This window comes from Ascaphus truei, chromosome 2, assembly GCF_040206685.1.
Source record: "Ascaphus truei isolate aAscTru1 chromosome 2, aAscTru1.hap1, whole genome shotgun sequence".
Taxonomy (NCBI): Eukaryota; Metazoa; Chordata; class Amphibia; order Anura; family Ascaphidae; genus Ascaphus; species Ascaphus truei.
In genome coordinates, this window is record NC_134484.1 from 398263509 (window position 1) to 398288331 (window position 24823).

The window sequence follows — 24823 nt, forward strand, 5'->3', positions numbered from 1 at the left end:
CCCATGCATTTGAAGGGAGTGAGCGCATAATTCCGCTGCTCCGCTAAAGCCCGGTGCATTAGCAAAAATTAAAGGTATAAACACCGGAATTAAAGACCCCAAAAGTGCACTTGATTACACTTGGAACGGAGGATGACAAGTAGGTCGCCAAAAATATGGCAGACTTTAGATATAAAAGTGTTTTTTGCCAGCGATGAGATGGCGCGGTAAGGAGAAGAGGTAGAGTTGTCACCCGGTGGCGGATCGGACACAGACTCTGTGCAGGATAACCCTGAAATGCATCTTGTTATTAAAAAAAAGATATGACCAGACTGTTCCAGGATTTTAAAAACTTGCTTTCATGGAGAAATGGAGAGCCTACGTAAAGACCTGAACAGTATTGGTGAACGCACTGATGCACTGGAGGAAAAAATGGATTCCTCTATTAAAGTGCACAAGACACGGAACGTGAGCTGGCCACCCTTAAGGAAAAGGTACAGGAGATAGCGGAAAGACAGGAGGACATAGAAAATAGGGATAGCCTAGATGTTGAGGAGTGGGTGGGAAAATGGCTGTCTGCTATGCTACCCGACAAGTCTGATGCAGAGTTAGTTATGGACCAGTGCCACAGGGCTTTACGCTCTAAACCCCCTTCCAAATAACCCACCAAGGGATGTCATAATACGACTGCATTATTTCCAAATAAAGGAAGAAATATAACAGATCACAAGGGCATCTTCTACAACTACTTTTGAGGGAATAAAAATGTTAATTTTTCATGACATTTCTCCGGTCACGCAGAGAAGGAGAAAGGCCCTTCAACTTATTACAAAGATCCTATGGGAGAAAGTATAGGTGGGCATTCCCTTTCAGTCTGCTGGCCATAAAAAATGGTAGGGCACATACTCTCAAAGACATATCTGGCGGTGCAATGTTCCTGAAAGCCCTAGTAGTCAATAAGGAATTTACTCACCAACCCGAACAGAGACGCTTCCTCCATGAGAGTTGGAGAAAAGTGAGTAGCCCTGCAAGAGAACGGAAAGACAAAGCTGCTGATTGATTTCAAATTTTCAATTAAACACTTAAAAGGCCATGTCCACTTTTATGCTGTATATAGTTTTGGCTCTAAAAAGGGCTACACCAGTTGTCATTGATGACCAGTTGTGATTGGGGTGGATCAATCCAAGATTGACTCCGGTACGGTTCTTCCAAAGACTTTGTTTTCCTTATTTTCGCCTTAAAATTCAACAAAGAAAAATGTAAAAAAGAAGATGGCGGTTCCACATAGCAGCTCGGCGGGAAACCAGCAGAAGAGATGCAGTGACCCAAGCTCAAAGTTGGCGGAGCTTCAAGACCCCGGAAGGAGAGAGCAGCGGAGCAAGTCTATGTCCCAGAGGCAGCCAATGGTGGAGTGTGTGCATGTGCGTGGGTGTGTGTGTGTGAGAGCGCGCAGATCTGTATGCGTGTATGTATGAGTAAATGTGAGTGCATGTGACACGGACTCCCTGGCAGACTGCGGACTTCCCGGCAGGACACTGAGGAGGAGGGGAGAAGCCGGTGAAGCGTATAAGGAAGGCAAGCCACGCCAAGAAGAAGATTGGTGAGCATCCGGAGTGAAGAGACTAAGAGGATGCGGACCTTCTGATCCGGGGGTTCGTATACTCTTCTGTCAGGTGACGAGGGGGGTGAGGGGAAGCTGTGCGGGATGGGGGGCTAATAAGGATGGCATCGGAGGTTGAGGGGAACAGTTCCAAGAGGGGGAGGATTAGTGAGGAAGGACAGGAGAGAAAGTGTAGATTAGGCAGAGATGAAAGAACGGCAGAGGAGGGAGAGGGCGAGGGGGAGGGTTAGATGGGCACAGACTAGGGGAGAATGGGCCGCGGCATATGGAAGAGGGGGTATAGGTTGGGGAGATGTGAGAAAGGTAAGGGGGGGTGAGGGACAGAAGGAAGAGTAGAGGCGGGGTATGGTACAAAGGAGAGAGGGAGCAAAAGACATGGTCACAAAGTGGCAGGAAGAATCATAAGGCAGGGTATCTGGGGGCAAGAGGTTAGAGTCTGTGGGTTCAAAGAGAGTCATTAGGTTAACAAAATGTTGGAACGTGGTTCTCAGGCTAGAGGGAGGTAGAGGGAGGTACAGGGACCTGAGGTGAGTTCACTCTAGGATTTAGTGGTGTTATAGTTAAGATAATTGGAACTGATAACATGGAGTAAACAGGGTTCACTATAGTTTTTCAGTTTGAGGGGGGGGGTTGTGGAGTGGGTGTTTTATACTGTTGATAACGAGAGATGCACCGAGGGTTAGGCAGGAATGTCGCCACCCGGACAGTCGGCATGGGCTGGCAGCCCAGTGAGACGGGCTTAACCCGGCTTGCTATTAAAGTCCCAAGGGATCATGGGCTCATATGTAGCCCATGTCTTTGGGCCCTTTGTCATGAGGGCCTAGAAATGTTGGTTTCCCTAGGGCACTTGAGCCTAGGTCTTGCATGACCAACAGAGGCTCATTTAGTTTTGTATTTTGCTTGTTTGTCTTTTCTCCCCTGTCCACCCTTGTGGAGGATCCTTTTCCCTTCCCCCGTCCCGGTCGAGAGGGTGAGGGTGTGACGAGAAGTGCTAAGAAAAAATGGATCCGGAGTTCCAGGCGGCATTAACGGGTGAGTGGGAATTGGGCAAGAGAGATGCATAGTAAACACAAATGGCAGTACATTTTATTTCCCACAAAGTTAAGGGCTTTAATAGCCCACACAAAAGGTGCACAGCTTTCTCGGAATACAAAAAGAGGAAAGTGGATATACTGCTCCTGCAGGAGATGCACTTTTGTGAAACAAACTCCCCTACATTTTTAGACAAAAGCTTTAGACATTTCCACCTAGCATCTGCCAAAGATAAAAAGAGAGGTGTAGCTATATTGATTCATAATAAATTACCCTTTATAGTAGATAAAATCAGGAGAGACAAGAAAGGCAGATTTTTGATAATACAGCTGAACTCCGTTATAACGCAGTCCTTGGGGGCCACAGAATGAGACCGCGTTATAACCAGGATCACGTTAAAATTTCGGCGCTCGAAATTCTGCATCCTCGCCGGTAAGTCCTTACGCGGCAAAATAGGTTTTCAAATCTCGGGAGTCACGCTCAGAATGCGTTATAAGTGGATTTGCATTGTAGCGGATCGCGCTATAACGGGGTTGAGCTGTAGTAGGTATATTGCAAGGTAGTTACCTCACACTGGCGAATATCTACGCCCCTTGTGAGAATGATCCGCAATTTTTCAATATGTTTTTCACAATACTGAATAAGATAGCGGAGGGTAACATTGTTTTGGCGGGGGATTTCAACAAAACCCATCACTCGACAAATCATCTCAGAAAAATAGGGGTAAGAATGAAGGGACTTTGGCGCTTCTCACAGTACTCAGAGACAGACAATTTTGACATATGGAGAGAACAGCATCCCGGGGAAAGAGGTTTCACTTTTTACTCACACCCGCACAATAGTTACAGTAGAATTGGTTACTTCTTTGTATCTAATAGACTGGTTCCGCAGATCGCCTACTCTAGGATCCATGATATTTCATTGTCTGATCATGCACCCATAGAGCTACGGTGCTCACAAATTAGACTAGATAGTCCAGGAGCAATTTGGAAACTCAATGAATCAATTATAAAGATCCTTGAGATAATACAAACCCTTAAAGAAGAATTAGTGCAATTTTTCAAGATTAATAGAGATAGCGTTAACTCTCACATAACCTTATGGGAGGCTCACAAAGCTACTCAGAGGCACTTTAATTAACATAGCGGCCGGTAGGAAGAAGAGAGATGCAAAATTAAATCAGTTAAAAACGAAGCTTCACGAGCTCTCTGTCCTACATAGCAGAAATGGTAGAGAGGAGACCCTGCAGGAGTTAAAAGATGTAAGAATTGCACTTAACTTACTCCTGACCTCCCAGGCTGAGAAAACGTTGAGTTGGTCAAAGAGAAAAAAAATTGAAAATGCAAACAAGCCAGATACCATGCTAGCTAACAAACTCCGTAACAGGCAACCAAATTATAATTGTCACTCCATTAGGACCCACAAGGGAGACGGGACATCTAACCCCAAAACTCATAGTGGAAGAGTTTAAGACATACTATGAAAAGCTGTACAATGGGGAGAAGGTGATACATAATACAAATACGAATCAAGCTCTGGAGAATTTCTTGGCAGGTTCGGCACTGCCGAGATTGAGTGGGTTGGAGCGAGTGTGTCTACAAAAAGATTTTACAGTTGAAGAGTTAGTAGAGGTAGTAAAGACTCTTAAACCCTCTAAAGCTCCAGGAGCGGATGGGTTCTCTAACCTATATTACAAAAAAATGTATTGGGATCCTAGCCCCTCACATTCTAAGGATGTTCAATTCAGTCCTAGCAGGAGCTCCGTTCCCGGATCAGATGCTCCAGGCTTCCATCTCATTCATTTATAAAAAAAAGGGTAAAGACCCCACAAATTGTCAAAGTTACATTAATAAATTCAGACATTAAAATCTATTCAAAATTATTGGCCAACAGATGGAGCTCTATACTGCCTAGGCTGATTCACCCGGATCAAGTTGGATTTATTAGAGATAGACAAGCGGCCGACAATACTAGGAGAATTATTGATTAATTGAGCTTATTAATGCCAACAAGATCCTGGGGATAGTGTTAAGCTTAGACGCTGAAAAAGCCTTTGACAGAATAGATTGGCCTTATCTAGATGCCACGCTTGGGGCTTTTGAGTTCGGGGGTAGAATCTTAAGGGCAATCAAAGCATTATATATTAATCCAGCAGCAAGGGTCCTCCACCAAGGCTTTCCCTCTGAGCTTTTCAGAATCAAAAGTGGCATGAGACAGGGCTACCCACTCTCGCCCCTGTTGTTTGCCTTATGCATGGAGCTACTAGCCACCCAAATCAGGAGCAATCAGGACATAACGGGAATTCAAATTCAGTCGCAAACCCACAAAGTGGCATTGTACGTGGATGATGTTATTCTGACATTATTGCAACCTATTACCTCTCTACCAAACCTCTTCAACCTGCTGGGGAAATTCAACAAGGTATCGGGATTTAAAATTAACCAATCCAAATCTGAAGCCCTTAGTATAAATATCCCAAGAGATATGGAAAAAGTCATAGAGATTAACTTTAATTTCAATTTGGAGCCCAAGACTATCAAATATTTAGGGGTAAATATCACAAAAAGTGTTAAGTCACCATATAAGGCAAATTATCTGAAACTCTTGCAGTCCTTGAGAGGAGATCTGAGGGAGTGGTGCTCGTTCGGATTCTCTTGGATTGGAAGAATTTACAGCGTCAAAATGAACCTTCTACCTTGAATCCTATATTTGTTTCAGACTCTTCCAATCCCTGTAGTTAACACTGAAATGTTGTCCTTGTAATCTCAGCTATCAAAATTTATCTGGCATAAGAATCCACGTATTAAAGCGAAAATTCTTCAAAGACCTAAAGTGGATGGTGGGTTAGCGGTACCTTGCTTGCTTTCATATTACAAAGCGGCTCAATTATGTCAAATTATACAGTGGCACATGGATCCTGGCATGCGTAGATGGGTGGCTTTAGAAAGTGAAGTATGCGCCCCATTGTAACTGTGCAACCTAATCTGGTACCCCAAATATAGTCTAATAGCATTAAACAAACCGCTATCCTCGATGCTCAATTCACTCGCAATCTGGGAGGCCTCCAAATTTAAATGCCCGCTGACTTCTAGGAATTCCCTGATGAGCCCTCTATATGGCAACCCTGACTTTGTTCCACAGCTAGATACTGTAGTAAGAATTTTAGTGTATGGTGACAACAGGGGTTTGGGAGATTGAAGGATTTGGAGGATAGAATCACCATTAAGACATTTGAACAGATTAAGTCAGAAAAAGACATTCCTAACACAGAATTTTTTATAAGGTACCTCCAAAATCTGGGCATTTTATACCAAACACACGGCACGTCCAACGCTGATGAATTTCGAAACGCTCTGTGTGTTGGGTAATGACACACGGGGACCAACATCTAGAATGTACAGAGAAGAAATCGATCCGGGTAAAGACTATTCACAGAAATGAAATTTCATGACCCAATGGGAGTCGGATTTGGACGCAACTTTAGAGGACGAGGACTGGAATGAGATATTCAATGCAGCAGCCAAAAGTTCCATATGCATGACATTGAAGGAGAATGCATATAAGGTATTAATGAGGTGGTACAGTACCTCACTCCAGTAAAACTGTCTAAATGTCCCAGGTTACTCCCCCATGTGTCCTAAGCAATGTGGAGATCTGGCGGACTAGTTGCACATGCTGTGGTCCTGCCCTCGAGTAGCCCCTTTGTGGGAACAAATGAGGATTTAGCTTCAGAGGCTTTTGGACGTTGAAATTCAGTTGGATCCCTGGTTCTTCTTGCTAAACAAGCCAGCGCACGAATTAGCCAGAGCGGAAAATAAATTAGTTGCGCATTTTGCAACAGTCACGAGGAGGTGCGAGATCGCAGCATTGTGGAAGCAAAACACAATTCCATCTATTGATAAGATTCGGAACAGAATTTGGTTTGTCTGCCAGATGGAGAAGTTGACGAGTTTAGTTAATGACACTGGCTCAAATTTCCAAAAGGTCTGGCTGCCATGGTTGACACAGATGGTTGACACAGACGAACATCCACGGGGTGAGCAATGCCACTGTTTGGCTCTGATAGGATTAGGTGCGTTCTCCTTTGATTGATGGCAAAGGGTTTAGGAATCAGTTGGAATGTCTCGTCTAAAAATCACGCAGTGATAGGTAATTAGTTATCCTGCAGGGTTAGATAATCGGTTATCACATTTAGGGATACGCCGAGGAACTGCCGGTCAGAATGTGGCAAAAAGCAGAGTCCATAAGGGGACCAAGAACCAACAATTTAGCAGCTTGTTTCCTCCCCCCGCCCTCCCTGTGGTGACGTTTTTGTGTGTTTTTGTGTCATGAGGCAAGACACTGGCATTTATTCAAGCGAGCTCAGGTGACAAAATGTATGAGTATATGTTATGCCTTATGGAAAAACTCAAAATTTTAAGCTGGAAAAAAAATTATTAAAAAATCCAGGCATTCTCCATTCAGTAATAGCCTGACATTTTTGGCACCTCGCCAAATTTTGCATTGCGGGTATGGAGGGGGGATGGTGTGTGTGTGTGTGTGTGTGTGTGTGTGTGTGTGTGTGTGTGTGTGTGTGTGTGTGTGTGTGTGTGTGTGTGTGTGTGTGTGTGTCGATGGGTTTTGGTGTATTTACAATTTCATTTTTAGAAACAAGTACAGTACAAGCATAAGAAAATGCAGAATATCATCACCATACAAAATACTTGTTATTGAAAATGTAAAAATAGAAAAAATAATTTAAAAAGTGCCTAGATTTATCCTATAATAGTAATAATCCCCTCAGAACAGGACATTACTGGCAAATAATGCCCTGTTCTTGTGGTATTATGACTTAATTGTAGAATTCAGGACATTATTGAAATCCCTGCAGTCTGATAGGTCAAAATGACGCGTATTATTCATTGATGCCTGGAATTTGTAGCACCTTGCCAACGTTCATTTCCAACCAATCAGCTTTCCCTTGTCACGCAGTGAGTGAGAACAGCTCTCTGACAGGGAGCCGATTTGATACGCTCCAGCACAGAAGTCAGTAAGGAGAAAGGAGAGTTACTGCCTGAATATAGAGCAGGAGAGAGACACATGTTGCAGTGTGTATCTATGTAGATAGAGAACAGCAGTGTTTGTGAAGATGGAGGGGTTTCCAGAGTATGTGTATATATTGAGGAGGGGTTCAGATTGTGTGTGTGTGCATAGGGTTGCCAAGTGTCCATTTGTCCCTCTGTCCGGTAAAAAAAATATAGGTAATACAGGACATGTATGTGTCCAATATTCTCCCTCTCTGAATGGGCAGTGCGAGTGAAGAGTGGCCGGGTGCAGGGTCCCCGCTCCTACCTCTGATTTAGAAGCAGAAGCGGCAGCGTGAGTCTCCTGCAGGCTGCAGCGTCTGGTAACCAGTGCAACGGGTGGTATCATCTCCCTCCAGCCAAGGAGAAGACTGACCAATGGGAGGGTTCCTCATTGTTAAGGCATGTGCATAGCTCCCCAATATGCATGCTGGGAAATGTAGTTTCCTTCCAGCTTTACATGTGTGAGAGGCGAGAAGAGCTCCAATGTGTCCCTGTCTGCCAGGAGGTCCACAAGTAAGATACCAGGAGGTGGAGAGAACGAGGGAGGAATGAATAAGAAGAAGGGGTGGGGAGGAAAGAGGAGGAGGGGGTTGTGGTGAGGAAGAAGGAGGGGGTTGTGGTGAGGAAGAAGGAGGGGGTTGTGGTGAGGAAGAAGGAGGAGGAGGGGGTGGTGGCGAGGGAAGCGGAGGGGTGAAGAAAGAGGAGGGTGATGGTGAGGGGAGGATGAGGGGGGTGAGAGGATGAGTGGGGGTTAGGAGATGACAGGATGAGGGGGTTCAACAATCTTGGAAGCAGTGGGAGAGAAGCATTAAGATCAGTATATAGCTCGCCATGTAGTACTGCAGGTATGTTATTTATAAATTATCTGACCGTTATGTCATTTTTTTCTAAATGTCACTCCACGTATGCACCAATTTGCACTATTTCATATTCAATTTCGTAAAATATGCTGGAGGGGCGCTCAATCCCAAAACCCCTCCCAGAATTTTTTACGAAATAGAATATGAAATAGTGCAAATTGGTGCATACGTGGAGTGACATTTAGAAAAAATTACGTAATGGCCTGAGAATTTATAAATAACATACCTCCCCACTGACTTTGAGCGTGCTGCATTTTTCACCATTGTGTCCAGTATTTTTGGGAGAGGGAGAGAAAAATAATATATACCCTCAGAACAGGGCATTACTGGCCAATAATGACCTGGCTGGGTTACCTCGGCTTCGTCTCAGGCCTTCAACTCTTCCAGCAAGGGCATTATTGGTCAGTAATGCCCTGTTCTTTGGGGATTATTACTTAATCACTGTACGCAATCAATAATCAAATACATTATGAAACATTCAGAGCTGAGCATGCCACTAAAAAGATGGCGGATCACCGAGGGACCGGCCATCAGGATTATCAAAAGTCCCAGCTGAGTACCTGTAGCAAAACTCCCACGAACAGTCTGTCGTGTAGGAGGAAAATCAGACCTGGCAGAAGCCCTGAAGCACATAGAGGCACTTGCAGGCAATCATAAGAATTGGCAACATTCCAATAGTGCCTGACATTGTAGCAGAGCATTACCAACAGCTAGCAATTAGCCACAATGTTGTGCTTACAAGGCATCAAGACATGACTTAAGGTAGAAGCAGATGCTAGTTGACTACACAAGTAGCAGCATAAGCACAGGACTCTTGGCAAGCAGTAAACAATAAATGTATGCAGGCAAAGTACAAAATAAGTTTAAACTTTTTTGCAATAAGACTATAAAGACAGCCTACTGTATGTATTAAATACAGAGATATTAATGGACTCTTAATGCCCTTTTTAATTAGTTTTAATATACTGAGCATCCTTTGATTTGTATAGCAGGTTTTAGCACACCCCCTAGCAGTGCAAGATCTTTGCAACACTTTCCTGTTTGTGATAATCTGTTTACAATGTTCCCTGCAGTTTCAGCTGCAAACTGTAACAATAGTCAATGTTTCCTTAGTAATATATGAATACATTGTAGCTGCTGAGTTACACGGACTAAAGGATTGATAGAAACTGAAAGGCGGCTGGGGGAACTGGGTGAAGCAGGATCTTTGCCGATTGATCATGGGAGACCGAATCGATAGGCAGCGTAAGTAATTAGTTTTCAATAAAGGTAATCAAATTCTGCATATAATAATAATAATTTTTTTTTGTTAAAGTGCCACCAGTAATACCTCTTTAAAAGGGCAAACCATAGATCCAGCATTCGGCTAGCCATTCGCTCAGGACAGTCTGATCAAAGAGTCGCAAAACATTTGCTTGCTCTAGGCCACCCCATATCCTCTCTGAGATGTATGCCAATTGATCATGTCAGCAGACCACCTCGTGGGAGCAATGTTGACCTTTTGCTTTTAAATAGGGAATGTATCCATGAGTTGAACACGATCCACCCCCGAGGCCTCAATGCCAGCCTTACATTTATCATGTTTTCAACCTACACGATGACCCGTGTACCTCAACACTTGGCCAGCAGTTTTCTGGTTGGGTAATTGCGGGTTCCTATCACCCTAATAACCAGCACAGCATACTGTGCCTACCTGGAGACTAATAGGTGTGTAGCTTCTACTCAATACATGCTGTGTTATACCAATGTTTCCCCCTTTGGATGTTTACTCATCTGTATCTAAAGGGTTTACCCCATTGTATTGTTCTGCATGTGATAGTTTTTCCCTGACACCTTTATATTGGGCCATGATTACTTCAGTGTGAGTGGGTGTCGCTCGAGTAATCTCCTCGTTCTCGCTGGACTTTGACCCTTTTAAATAAGGTGGGTCGTGGTTACTCTGGGCAGCATTAATTCCATTCATCTATCTGTATTCAATACTTCGGCTGTCTTATTACACATATAGTTTTACTGCATATATTGTGTTTAAAGAGGCAAAGTGTCACTTTACTATACCTTTATATAATATTAAATGTCAATTTGCATGTAATAATATCTATTAAAGAGACAGACCAAGCAGCACTTAAACAAAAAAATCCGTTTTTTATTTTAATATATGCAGCCTTTACATTTACATTTTACATTTACATTACATTTAATGAAAACTAATTACCTAAGCAGCCGATTGATTCATTCTCCTGTGATCGCTCAGTAAAGATCCTGCTTCCCAGAGTTCACTAAATGGCTGCCTTCAGTTTCAATCAATCCTTCAGTCAGTGTAACTCAGCAGCTCCCCTTTACATTCCTCATGTGATACGGTATGATAGTAGATGTTTTTCCTCACAAGGTGCCAGGATGATGTCATCCATATGACGTCATTGCTCATGTGCTAATTTTTTGCACCTATTATTTTCACTAGTGAGTGTTTTCAATAGTTGTTTCAGTTGGCTCCAGAAGGTAGTCGAAATTTTGAGTCAATAACAGACACATTTTACGTATACTTTTTGGTGTGCCTATCTTTATCTTTTTTCTGTACTGTAATTGTTTGGTACTTTGATAGTAGCACCTATTCCAGTACTATGGTGTTACGTGATTTGTGTGTGCCCCAAATCCCCACACGTTACTATATATTTTATTATATTACTGAACTTAATTGAACAGTATATTTAATAGGCAGAGTCATGGCACCATTTGTCAAAAGGCACTCATGCGCGAAACGTTTCAGAGGTTCCTCAAGATTCATGTCTGCTAGCATGTTGCAGTAGATTCAATAAAGTCAAGTTTTTTAGCGACCCAGCCACGTTTTTCGTAACAGTGCACCGCCTTCACATTCCCTTCTGGGACATCATTTCTGAGAGCTATGGCAGCCACCATCTGGCTTGTCCCAGTAAATCAGTTCCATTTGGGCTTAGTTGCCTGGGACTGGTTATTAATCCATTTAGATTTTTGTTTTATCACCAACAGAGCTGTCTTGTAGAGTGAGTGAGTGTGTGTAAACATATGTGTGTAAACATATACTGAAACGAACATATTATAGCTCATATAATATTTTAAAAAAATGTGTAAACATCATTCCCAGAGACTCGTTTTTCTCTTATTCTAAGGGAATTGGTTATCCAGTTAGAAGTAACATCAATTGTCTAACACAGCTTCCCAAACTTTTTTTTTCCGTGACCTGGTTATTTTTTAACTTCTTTTTCATGACCCACTAAAAATTTTATTGCCTATACTGGCCTATAGGGTCTGCACAGACACACACACAGCCACTGATATATATATATACACACACACACACAGCCACACACACAGCCGCTGATAGACACACACACACAGCCACTGATACACACACATACACAGCCACTGATACACACACACACACACACAGCCACTGACACACGCAGCCACTGACACACACACTGCTACACACACACACACGCACTGATACACACACAGAGACACTGATACACACGCAGCCACTGACACACACACCCAGCCACTGACACACACACGGCTACACACACACACACACACACACACTGATACACACACACACTGATACACACACAGAGACACTGCTACACACACAGAGACACTGCTACACACACACACACAAACACTGATACGCAGACACTGATACACACACACACATACTCGCTCTCCCCTATACGCACACAGACACAAACAGTGAATTACAGGCAACGACGGATGTGAGTGACTGGAGGGGGGAGGGGGCCAGGGACACTTGGGTGGGAGGGAGGGGGCCAGGGACACTTGGGTGGGTGGGAGGGGGCCAGGGACACTTGGGTGGGAGGCAGTGACTGGGTGGGGTGACTTACATTGCCGCCGGACGCTTTACCCTGCTGCCCCCGATATCCCCTGCTGCCCGGGACGGGAGGTGGGCTTGGGGGCACGGGAGGTGGGCTCGGGAGGGGGTGCCACGGGAGGTGAGCTCGGGAAGCTGGCCGCGGGGGAAAGCGGGCCGCAGTAGGAGCTTGTACTTCCACCCTCCCCATGTAACGTGCGGGCCGCAGAGGAGCTGGTACTTCCTCCTCCGTCCCACGTTGGGAGCGGGGAGGAGGAAGGGAGCGGGTCCTGCTTGCCCTGCGCAAGCGCGCGGGACCGCGGGGGGAATCGCCGCCATTTTTTTTTAACTTGAGCGGGTGGGACGGGAGACACCGCGCGGCCAGCCTCGCTGCGACCCGGCAATTTTGGTGCCGTGGCCCGGTGCCGGGTCGCAACCCACCATTTGGGAAATGCTGGTCTAACAGCACGCATAGTTTGCTCATGTAGAATGCAATATATTGGGTGGACTAAACGTCCCCTATGTGTTGGGTTCTGTGAACACTGACGTGCCATTCTAAAAAGGACCCCCACGCATATTGTAGTGTTCATAGGCACTGTTTAGCTAAACACTCCAAGGATCCGGTAAGTCTTAGTACAGTATAATGGGACTTGAGCACATACTGTATCTATTTCCAAGCTGGGAGGGGACAGATTCAAGCCCCTTTGTGTCAAAGAATCGTTCTGGATATATAATATGGGTACACTTACACCTCTGGGTTTGAATATGTGCATAGATACCAGCACCCTGGTTTAAGTATGCATTTTCCCACTGTTGCTTTGTGTTCTAGACTCATTCTTCTTTTCATTGTGTCATCATCTTTGATAAACATTTTTAGCCTCCATGTTTGATCTCATCACTCACTTTTTCATTAGTATAGTGGTACCATTTACTACATTTCTTAACTCATTTTACTTACTTTTTTATATACTGTACATTCATTATAAACAGTATGCTGTACACATTATCATATTAGCTTCAGGTTATCTTACCTTAGTAACCTTAACTCCCTACTCCACATCATTGAATTCATTTATTTTCATTATGGTTTTTAATTTACTTATTTTTTTAAAATATGTATTTTATTCAGTTCATTGTATTTGTCTGTCATTTTTCTCTATGTATTGTTACTTTCTGTAGTGTTATCTTATTTCATTAAGCTTACCATTATAGCAGGGGTTTTTTTGTTTGCCTTTCTCTGGATCAAAATACTGTAAATACAAATATAGGATAAGGATCTGTCGTCTAGATTTAGTATAGGTTGAACTTGATGGACGTATGACTTTTTTCAACCTCATCTTCTATGCAACTATGAAATATCATCTCTAATCTTTTATGTCTCTGCTCTATGCTATATCCTCGTTCCCCTCTTCTACAGTATCTACATCTCTCTTATATCCGAGACCTAATTTACAGCTCTCTGTGTAATTCCCTTCCTCTCAATATTCTCAAAGATTATTCTCTCTGAGTACATTGAAGACCCATTTGAAAATGTGCTTTGTTAATGATGCATTTCAATAACTACAAAACACACCTGCACTGTATGTTAAATCGCTTCAGTTACTGTGAGGATTCGGAGGTCACGACGGCCGCATCGTGACCTTCCCTCACCTCATGCTGCGCCCGCTGCTGCAGGGCGTCCCCCTCGCCGGTCCTATCTGATCCCCGTGGTTAGGGGACTCCCTCCTCGTCCCCGGCGGGCGGCCGCTGTTCCGCAGGCGGCTGGGGCTATGACGGCTGCCACTGCTCACGGGCGCGCGCTCCCCCTCGTTACGGAGCGCGCGCCGGATCCAATTAATTTATTCACTGCTCCTGCAGTGAGGCCCCGCCCCCAACACACACACAGCCTACAATCATGCCCTAACACTGCTCACCTGCATTCTTCTCTTGGCAGCCTATCCAGGACAGCTCCATACACTCCTCCAGGTCTGCCTCCTCTTCCTATTTGCCAGCCGCAGTATAAAATGCCTGTCTTGCCATTCCCACATTGCTCGACATAGCCTCTGCTTACGGACGTCTATTCTGGCTCTCCCTTTGCTCTTCGTTATTCAGGTTGCGACCCGGCTTGGCAGACATTCCTCTCTGGCTCTGGACCCCGGCTCCCACTTGACCTTGCAGCTTCTCTCATCCCTCGACTACTCCTTGGACCTCGACATCCCGGATCTCTCCCTCCCTGACCTTGGCTAACGGCAACGACTTCGTCTCTTCTGTACCGGTACCGGCAAGTATTGCTACACCTATTCACACCTGGCCTGGCAACGCCAAAACACCACATCCGGACATGTTCCTTCAGCTGCGGGTGCGTGCACATATACGTCCCCACCTCAGTATAACGGACGAGTCTGGTCTGCGGGCAGCACCGGCATAACAGTTACTTTCTGTGAACAGGGTACTTTTGTTTCTGTATGACTCCCAACTCACCACTTATAGGGGGGGAATTACTAAGCTACTATAAGGGGTATCAGAGCTCGAGCCCATGTTAGCTTCCATACAAGTCAATCTCAGTTAACACTGAATCAAATTTATGGTAGTGAATGCCTGTGTTGGACTAGAAACAAACTTGTTTTTGATGCATGTTTATTATATTACCTAGGATTAGGTCTTATTAATCCTTATGTAAATGGAATGCTGCATACACAGTTGCTGCTATGAATTTAAAAGACATTAATAGATATATATATATTTTTCCTAGATACATCAATGACAATTATCTGGTAAAAAATAGAAATCAGCAGCTGAGACTGATGCACACAGTAATTGTATATGTTCCTCATAACTGAAGTTATCTGTGCATCCTCCTTGATATTCAATAAGTAAAGGAAAGGAGAAATATAATGTAGAGTAGATGTAATGAGGGTGGAGAATATGGTTGAGAACAATTGCAGAAACACAAAGCTTTGAATACTGTGCATCAAGCAGGCTGGAATGATTCTTCCAGGTTGCCAATCCAACAAGTTCTTGATTGTGTTCTCAACAAACACGTATTTATGAAACACAGCTGCTATTCATTCAGTTGAGATTCGGCGTTAGAACGAGTACATAGAGAAAACACTAGTGTGACGAAATTGACAACCAAGCTTCCTAAAAACTCCAGGAAGCTCTGCTCGGTTGCCTATTCTCAACAGGTACTGTAGGAAACCCTAGCGCAATTTGGTTTTGACACTATTTCAATGTACCTTGTGTTGTGCAATATATGAAAGCAGTGATCCTGCTTGCTTTCAATGTATATTGTATGTACTGTAATCTATGTTATCTTTGCAGTCTGTGAAAGCAGTAGTACTACTTTATCCTAATATATATGAACATGCATATCTGTTATACTTACACTATGTAAAACAGTGATGTACAGTTCTGTACAATATGGGCCTGCAGGAGTTAACTCTCTCTTGCAAAAGGATTTGTAATTACATCAGAGTTTGGTATTGTAGACCTGGACACTGTGATGGTATGAGGCCCATTATTGAGTAACCAGGAAGAGGTTGACCACCTTCTGAGGGGACTTGCTCTGCAAGAAAGCTGTAAGTCCTGGGGCTGTATCTGTATTGCATGCATGTGGAGGGGTGAGCCCATGTATGGGCATTATCATGCACCTGCCTACATCCTGTGGACTATGCAAAGGATAGGGATGACCATAATTGGGTGTGCCCTTTTGTTCTTCCTGGCCCACCTTCAACCCTAGTAATCTTATCAACCGGGCCTGGGGTTGTGTGCAGAGACCAGGACTATTGTTCCTACCCAGACTGGCTGGCATCTCCCTGATAGGGACTGGAGAATAACTACTCCTCCCCATCCTCATGTTAGTTATCCTGGAGAGAGCTCAGAGTGCTGACAGGGACTGGCAAAGCTCCTGTAAAGAGAAAACTGACAGGGTAAGCAGAAAAGAACGGAGGCGACCCAGTGCAGGGCTCTGGAGCCTAAATTAGCATGCAAATACAAGCTTCCATAAGTTTCACGCATGTTATTGAAATGGCACACTAGAGACCATTTTAAAGCCATGCGTATAAAAAATATTTACGAGTATGAATAAGTGTGTGTATTTTATCTGTACCACGCAGTCAGTAAACACTACAATACATATAACATCCCTGTGTAAACACACCAAGGGAGCAATTAAAAACCATGTCATTTACTGTATTCTCTTCATCTAACACTAATTTTTAAACCATTTTGTTTTAGAAAGAAGTAAAAAATGTACGACTGGACTGAGAAAATAAATATCTTGAATCATACTATTCAGAAAGCCCAGGAGAGAAAAGTCTAAAGGAAACCTGTTAGGCAATGTGATTAAACACCGCTCCCCAGAACACATTGCATCACTTCTCTACGTAATAAGCCTACAGATAATTAAATCGGTTTATCATATTGGCTAGACACCATAGTGTCTGTGAAATGAACACAGCAAGCATAGAAATGTCTTGGATACCCATGGCGATTATCATTTTGTATCTCATTATATTGCCAAAGGTAGTGCTAGTCACCAACTATGATTTACCCTGCTATGAATACTATTGCAGCAATGAAGGAATATAGGCTATATAGTATACATCTCCTACTTTAATAAAACACCACATGATATCGTAGCTTCTTATTTAAATCTATTTTACCAAAGATACCTTGAAATGTACATTCTTGTTCTATGTTTTTTTTGTAAAATATTTTATTGAAAGAATAAAATGAGACACAAGAAGACAGCACAGGGAGAGGTACAATAACAGGGAGGGGAATGAAGGTCATTACCCTATAACAAATGTTATTAACTGTATAATAATAATAAATAAAATCATTTAACTTTTTAATTAAATATGATTACACTGATCCATTATTTATACATATGGAACGATTTTAGAAAACTTTGATTAACTATTTCTGAATTGAAAGCATACTGCTGCGGCAGCTTTTATTCTAACAAATCGCCGGTTTTTCCCTGGCTTTTTCCTGGAATGCGACGCACTTCACTTGACGCATGCCGCGTTCATTTTGCGTTCCCAGCCACGGGTCATGCGTGGCTGACACGCGGTTGATGCGTTTATTGAGAATGGTTCGGATTTAATAGGTTGCAATTCTTCGCGTGTCCGCCAGATGGCAGATATTCATGAATTGTAATGCGCATGCGCTTCAGTAATGTGTCGACTTGCAGGTGTTTCATTTAAAAAAGATACCACAGTGTGCTATTGTAACTTGGCCTTGAGACTGAAGGAAGAGGTTGCAAAAATGTATCAATTTAGTCTTTTCATATTAAAGAAAGACAAAGACCAGTTTCGGTTACAGTATTCTCCAGAGACCCGCCCGCCATGAGTGTTCAAGTGCAGCCCGCTTTCCAAAAACCCGACAGAAGTTACGCGTATTTGATATGGGCCGCGATTAATGCAACAGAGGATAAGATGGCAACAGTTGTTCAAATTTATCAGTATTTTATCGAAAACTATGACTTTTACAAATTTTCGCCAACTCCTGGAAGCGTGCAATAAGGAAAAGGTTATGTAGCGATCCCTGTTTTTATCGTATTGAGCCACAATTTGTTGGAGGGTATTGGTGTGTATCACTGGCTTTTTCCTGTATCTATGATCATGCAGACGGCAAAAGGCAAAGGGTCGTGTTAAAACCAACTAAGAAACGACAGTCGCTGCCAAGCAATGCACCAGCACCAGCTTCCAATGACGGCCCCGCCGTCAGTGACAACCCTGAGCCTGAGCCGGATTTCGCGTGCAGTTTCGATCAAGCTTGCATGTACCTAAGCAATTTCCAACCTCATCAGCTGACTACAGGTGGACTAGTCCCGCTGCAAACTATTGACGTGGATGATCAAGAACGCTGGACTGGCAGTGGACCGGCGCCGGCGCCAGCTGAATGGGAAATACTATGGTGAGTATTGTTGCCGTATTATTTTCTGAGTTTTTTTTTATTTTGACAATACAGTATCAATATCGGTGCGATTCAAAAGTCAAGCGATTCTCCTGTAAGCAATATCATTGGCTGAGCGGCTTCTACAGTACTGCAGATACTGAACAATTGGTGGAACGCTAGGCGCATGCGCATTGGAGCCTTCTTGAAACGCATATGCGTGTATTCGCATCGAAGGTAGGCGCATGCGCATGTGAACAGGAGACGCCCCCCGAGAAAAGTATTGGTGGGACTGGCTGGGAACGTCTTTAGGGGGCTGACCATTACAGTAAAACTTTTCTTTTTTTTTTTCCTCAGAAAAGAAAACGGCTAATGGAGGGATTTCGATGGATATTATCGCTTTGTGTAACAATGCCTGCACATTGCTGAATCGGATTTAAAAACCCACGTACCGGAGTCTACAGTTTAGTTGCCGTTGTTATGATTAGGATAGAATACTGTACCTGAAACAGTATGCTGATGTTTTCCGGCCGTACAGTATACTGTACAATACTTTTTTATATACAGTACAGTATACTGTGTAATAAACCCAAAAAAATAAAAACTATGCATTTATTCTACATGTATCACATACATTATGTGTCTTCTACAGTATACAGTACCAGTACATACAGTACAGTACAGTTTGTGTCTTCTATTTTTTTTAATACTCTTATACTGAGCATGCCTACAGTATACAGTGCAGTATGCCTCGACATTCTAGAAACACTGTATTTTGTTACAGTAGCAAAGGAGCAAATGGAAACAATGTAAGACAAATCAACATGTTCTTTTATTGGTGGAGTAAGTACAAAAACATATATTTACAAATACTGTACAATGTAGAAACATTTTAAGTGCGCAGCAATTCAAAACATCAACAGGTGTATGGTTTACTGCTACATGTGTGAAAACATTTATATCAGTCAGTATGGTTTACAGTCACATGTTTTAAAAACAAATTCTTTATTCATAAAATAAGCAAAAAGCAACATCTCCTTTATTAAAGAACGACAAGTCAAAACAGTGTACAGTGGGATGGTGTGCAAAACAGTCTGCACCAGTACAGTCCTCGAGGGCAGCAAACAGGGCAGGTTTTCAGGACAACCTTGAAAACCGTGCCTGTTTGCGGCCCTCAGGGACTGGAATTGTGCATGTCCTGTGTGTGTGGACAGCAAGTTAAAACATTTCTGTATAAATACAAGTAAAAAAACACACAACAACATCTCCTTTATTTAAGTACATCAGGTCAAATCATGTACAGTACAATACAGTTCAGCACAACAGTATGGTCTTTCAGAAAGTCCTCCGCATTGTCCGTCCATGGCCGATTACTTGCATGGCGCAAAACACCATTAATGCAGTCTCGAACGCCTTTCATTACAGGATCTGTAATTGGATAAAAGCGCCGCATTTCATCCCGAATGTTCCGTCTTAAATTGGCAGGAAGCGCCTTTTTTACGCGATTTCCGTCGTAGTTCACTTTGAAGGCCCAGTTGCAGTACAACGAGTAGGGAACATGGTGCTTAAAAAGTAACAAGGCATACTTGTGGGGTGCACCAGCACTCTTCACCCTATACTTCTCCCTGAGCGCCGGTGGCAGATCACACAGGGTGATGTCGGGCACCGTATCGATGCGAGCGACTGTATGTCTTTTGGGAGCGGGTGTGCTTGAGGCGATGGGCGATGGTAGGTTGTCTGGGAGGAAGCTTTCCTCCGGTCTTGGTCGCCGTGTTGTCTCCTGGCGTGGTCTTGACGGGGGTTGTCATGTCCTCCTCAACGGCATACATGTACACTGCATCTTCTGGTGGAGGGGGTGCGCTTTGTGATGGAAGGGGGTCGAAGGTCCCATTCATCACATCCATGTCACCCCCCTGTTCCAGCGTCGGGGAAACAGGGGCATTAACACCGAGCAAATAATGTATGCCCGCTATGTCAGCCTCCATCCGTCGATCCATCCATTGATCCATATCTAGCATCCGTTGATCCACATTTAGCATTGTCTCCAGAAGCAGATCTATCTTTGCTAGTACAATAGAATTCCCGGGGAGATCCACAGTTATCCCATTCAGCATCCGGTCTAACGAGCTGCTTCTTGTGCATGGCGTGTGAACATCTGGGGGGATGGGTGCAACGGAGGATGACATGGGGGTTCCATGGAGAGAAGCGACATCGAAGAAGAGTGGAGGAGGTGACCTGTGGATATCCGGTAGAGGAGAAGCGGCAGCGTCGTCGAAGAGGGATGGGGAAAGTAACCTTTGGATTTCTGGGCGAGAAGCAGAGTCGTCTAAGAGCAAAGGAGAAAGTGACCCGTGGATTTCAGAGGCAGCGTCATCGGATAGAACTGGAGAAGATGGCCTGTGGGTTTCCGTGAGGGCGGCGGCAGCGTCAAGGACGAGGGTTGGAGAAGACGGGCTGAAGATTTCCGGGACAGCGTCGGCAGAGTCATCGAAGCGTATGTGAGGAAGTGGTCTGCGGGTACGATGGGTTGGCTGCCAATCGTTTTGCGTCGAGAGTACATCACCGTATATCTTCTTGACATATAAGGCTGACGTCTATGAAAACCCTTAGCCTTTGGGGTCCGCAGAAGGTTTTCTTTATTGGCCTTAGCCTGTCGCTTTTGCCTTGGCGTGGAAACGGCAACTGCTTTTTGCTTTTTCTGCTTGATAGGCACGGCAGAGGCGAGTGGGTTCCTGCGTCCATAGAATCGGGGTTGCTCCATGGAAGCAGGTGGCACAATGTAGTATCTGGACAAGGGCAAGTTCAGATACAGATCATCGAGTGGTGGGCTATGCAAAGTGTGTAACCTGTTATGCATGGCGACCAGGTACAGGTGTTGAAAGTGGGCGGACTCTAATGTGAGTCATTACCGTATAAATACACCATCCATTTTGTGTATTGACTGCACATTGAATACACATCGACTAAACATCGAATATACATTCTTGTGTTTGTATTTCTTTCTACTCGCAGCAATGCCTGTTAAAAAGATTTCCAAGGAGCTCAGCATGCGAATTAAGGACATGTACACGAGCGGACACCGAATTGCTGCTATCCAACGCTGGTTAGCTACTTCTGGCATCGTTGTGCCAGCAACCACCGTGAGCTATCATGCACACGGAAAAAACAGAGACCGCAAAAGGGCACCAAGGGTAACTAACGCGTAAGTATATTTATACAACTTTAAAATAAAATGAATTTTAATTGAAATCTAATAATTTTGTTATTTCTGTTGATTTATATTACAACAGTATATATATTTTGTATATTTATATTACAACAGTATATATATTTTGTATATTTATATTACAACATTATATATTTTGTATATTTATATTTATATTACAACAGTATATATATATTTTGTATGTTTATATTTATATTACAACAGTATATATATATTTTGTATGTTTATATTTATATTACAACAGTATATATATTTTGTATATTTATATTTATATTACAACAGTATATATATTTTGTATATTTATATTTATATTACAACATTATATATATTTTGTATATTTATATTTATATTACAACATTATATATATTTTGTATATTTATATTTATATTACAACAGTATATATATTTTGTATATTTATATTACAACAGTATATATATTTTATATATTTATATTTATATTACAACAGTATATATATTTTGTATATACAGTATATAGTACAACAGTATATATATTTTGTATATTTATATATAAATGTTATATTGCTGCATATTAATAAAACAATATATTTTCTTTACATTGTAGGGAGACAACTCTTCTGGTGGACAAAATAAGTGAGGAGAATGATGAGAAGAGTGCATTAAGGGTCAAAAACACTCTGCAGGAAAAGCACAATCTGACTGTATCCGAGAGCAGCATAAAGAAGATGAGACGCAGCATTGGATGGAAATATGGACGTGTGAGGTTAGTACTGGACAGTACAGGAGGTAAAAGTGTTGTTTAGGAAACTGTACTGTACCGCTAAAATTATTTATTCCTCGTCATTACAGAGCGTACCCCATGATACGGGACGCAAACAAAATCTAAAGAGTGGTCCAGGCCCAGGCATGGATCGACAGTGGGGAGACTTTCCAGGATTGCATCTTCACTGATGAGTCAACTGTGTCGCTGGAGAGATTTGCAAGCTTTGCGTTCCACAAAAAAGGCTGCATATCTTTGAAGCCGCGGCCAAAACACCCCGTGAAGCTGCATGTGTGGGGTGCCATCTCTAGGCGTGGACCAGGATGCATTGTCATCTTTGAATGTAAACTATATTAAATATAATGTAGCCTTATGCACTGTACTTGACTAGTGTAACCTTACTGTATGCACTGTACTGTACTATTGTGCAGTTTTTTGAGGACTTTTCTTTTCTTGCTATAGGAATAATGAATAAAGCTTTCTTCCAAGACAACATTGTCCCTGAGATACAATATATAACACGCGAGTTCCCCAATGGTCACCGCTTCTACCAGGACAACGATCCGAAGCACACCGCGTCAACAGCGCATATCCTTGAGCGCGTTATGAACTGGGTGAAGACGCCAGCGGAGTAAGTGCAGTAGACCGTGTCTCATTATTTCCCCTACTGTTTTTACTGTGTTCTGTATCTCTTAAACGAATTGTCCTTTTTTTCCAATGACAGATCACCAGACTTCAATCCGATCGAAATTGTCTGGCATCAGCTGAAGGACCATATCCAGAAAGTGGCGAAACCCTCCAAAAAGTACGAGTTGTTGAAAGGCATAATGAGTTTTTGGAACGATGTACTCACCGTGGAACGCTGCAATAAATATATAGACCATATTGCCACTGTGTTGCCAATTGTCATCACGCCTAATGGGCAAGCATCAGGAAAGTAGTACTGTGCTGTAGTATTGTAAGTACAGTATGATACAGGTAAGTATGGCACAGATTTTTTCTTTCCCAATAGTCAGAGTATACAGTAGTTACAGTTTTTTCTTTACAGAGAGAGCAGCCCCAGCCATCAGGTTACAGTACACAGTATTTAACAGTAGTCAGAGTATACAGTAGTTCCAGACTAGTACAGTATAGACTAGTTTGACAGTACTACAGTAACTGCCCACTAACAGCTCAATTTTTTTCTTTCCAGAGAAAGCAGCACCAGCCATCTCCAGTAGTACTACACATCACACAATGCCATAATACAGTACACACATACTGTAACTGCACTAATTTTTTGTTTTCTTGTCGTTTCAGGAAAAAAAGGTGGCCTGGGGGAGGTGGGGTTTTGTGTCCAGTCTAATCTGTTTTGTACAGTAAAATGTACAGTATATAAACAGCAGTATTGATGTACACAAAACCTCTCCTCTCTCAATGATCTACTGTACTGTACACGGAATGAGGAATAAGATAAAGGCAGAAAAAATAATATTACTATGTATACTGTATATATATTATATATATATATATATATATATATATATATATACACACATACACACAGTATATATATATATATATATATATATATATATATATATATATATATATATATATTATACATTACAGTATATATATTATTAAATAATATTCTTATAAATGTGCATAATTCATGTTTCTCCATGTTTTACAAATGTTTTGTAAATGTTTATCCAATTTAAATCTGCCAGAAAAACTTAATAAAGACTGCATTATGTATTATTCATGATTATTTTTATATTTGTATTTTTTTGTTCCTGATGAAATAAAATAAATATTTATTCACATTCCTGGTAATCATAATCATTGACAACAACAACACCCCCCCTCCACCCCTACAGTATAAGAATGATTGACAAAACAACATGAATCAGTTAATGGTTTTTTTTTACTCTCAATTTTCACAATGCTGTGCACATCAGATTTACATTTCAAATTCGAGAAGGGATTTTCCAAAGCGTTACCATAAACAAAGCATCAAAGGGTTTGGGGGGGATGGGGGAGTCATGTGCAGTAATCAGCTAGCTCCCATCTCAAAGAGGCTTAGAGTACACGCAGGCGCAGTGAGGCGATTGACGCTCGGATAGGGACGGATTAAAAACACAATGACTAACTTCAGAAAATGAATGACTCTGTGGAGGTGTCTGTCGATAATAGTTTGTGTGTGCGTGGGGGAGGGATGAAGGATTAGTTGTGCTGCAGTTCAAAGAAATGACACACTGTAGAGTAGAGTACAGTCATTTCAAAAGGCAGTTCATCATAATAATTTGATCAATAAACCCCCAAATACAACCCCCAAATACAGTACATAAAAAGCAAGTCACTTTATCTCCCTGTGCCTCAGGCACCAAAAACATACAGTAGATTGTGAGCTCCACCGGACCGGGAGGGACCTGTGCCTGCAAAATGTCTCTGCAAAGCGCTACGTACAATATACTGTAACTAACAGCGCTATACAAAAACATGCTATTAATATTATTATAATATCAAGGTGATGCTCTGTGCAAATCAAATTCGACAAGGGATTTTTCAAAACGTTGCCGTAAACGAAGCCTCAAA

The 24823-nt window shown here is 42.6% G+C and overlaps 1 protein-coding gene across 4 annotated transcripts in view; it reads right to left on the minus strand.

Annotated features, from left to right (window-relative positions):
- Positions 1 to 24823, minus strand: part of SDHAF3 (succinate dehydrogenase complex assembly factor 3) — a 92605-nt gene that overhangs the window by 36032 nt on the left and 31750 nt on the right. Inside the window, exon 2 of one of the 4 annotated variants that reach the window (XM_075587291.1) lies at positions 953 to 1004. The exons of the other annotated variants lie outside the window; for them this stretch is intronic. Within the exon in view, the coding sequence (XP_075443406.1) occupies positions 953 to 1004 (52 nt within the window). The remainder of the gene's footprint in view (positions 1 to 952; positions 1005 to 24823) is intronic. 4 annotated transcript variants of the gene reach the window in all.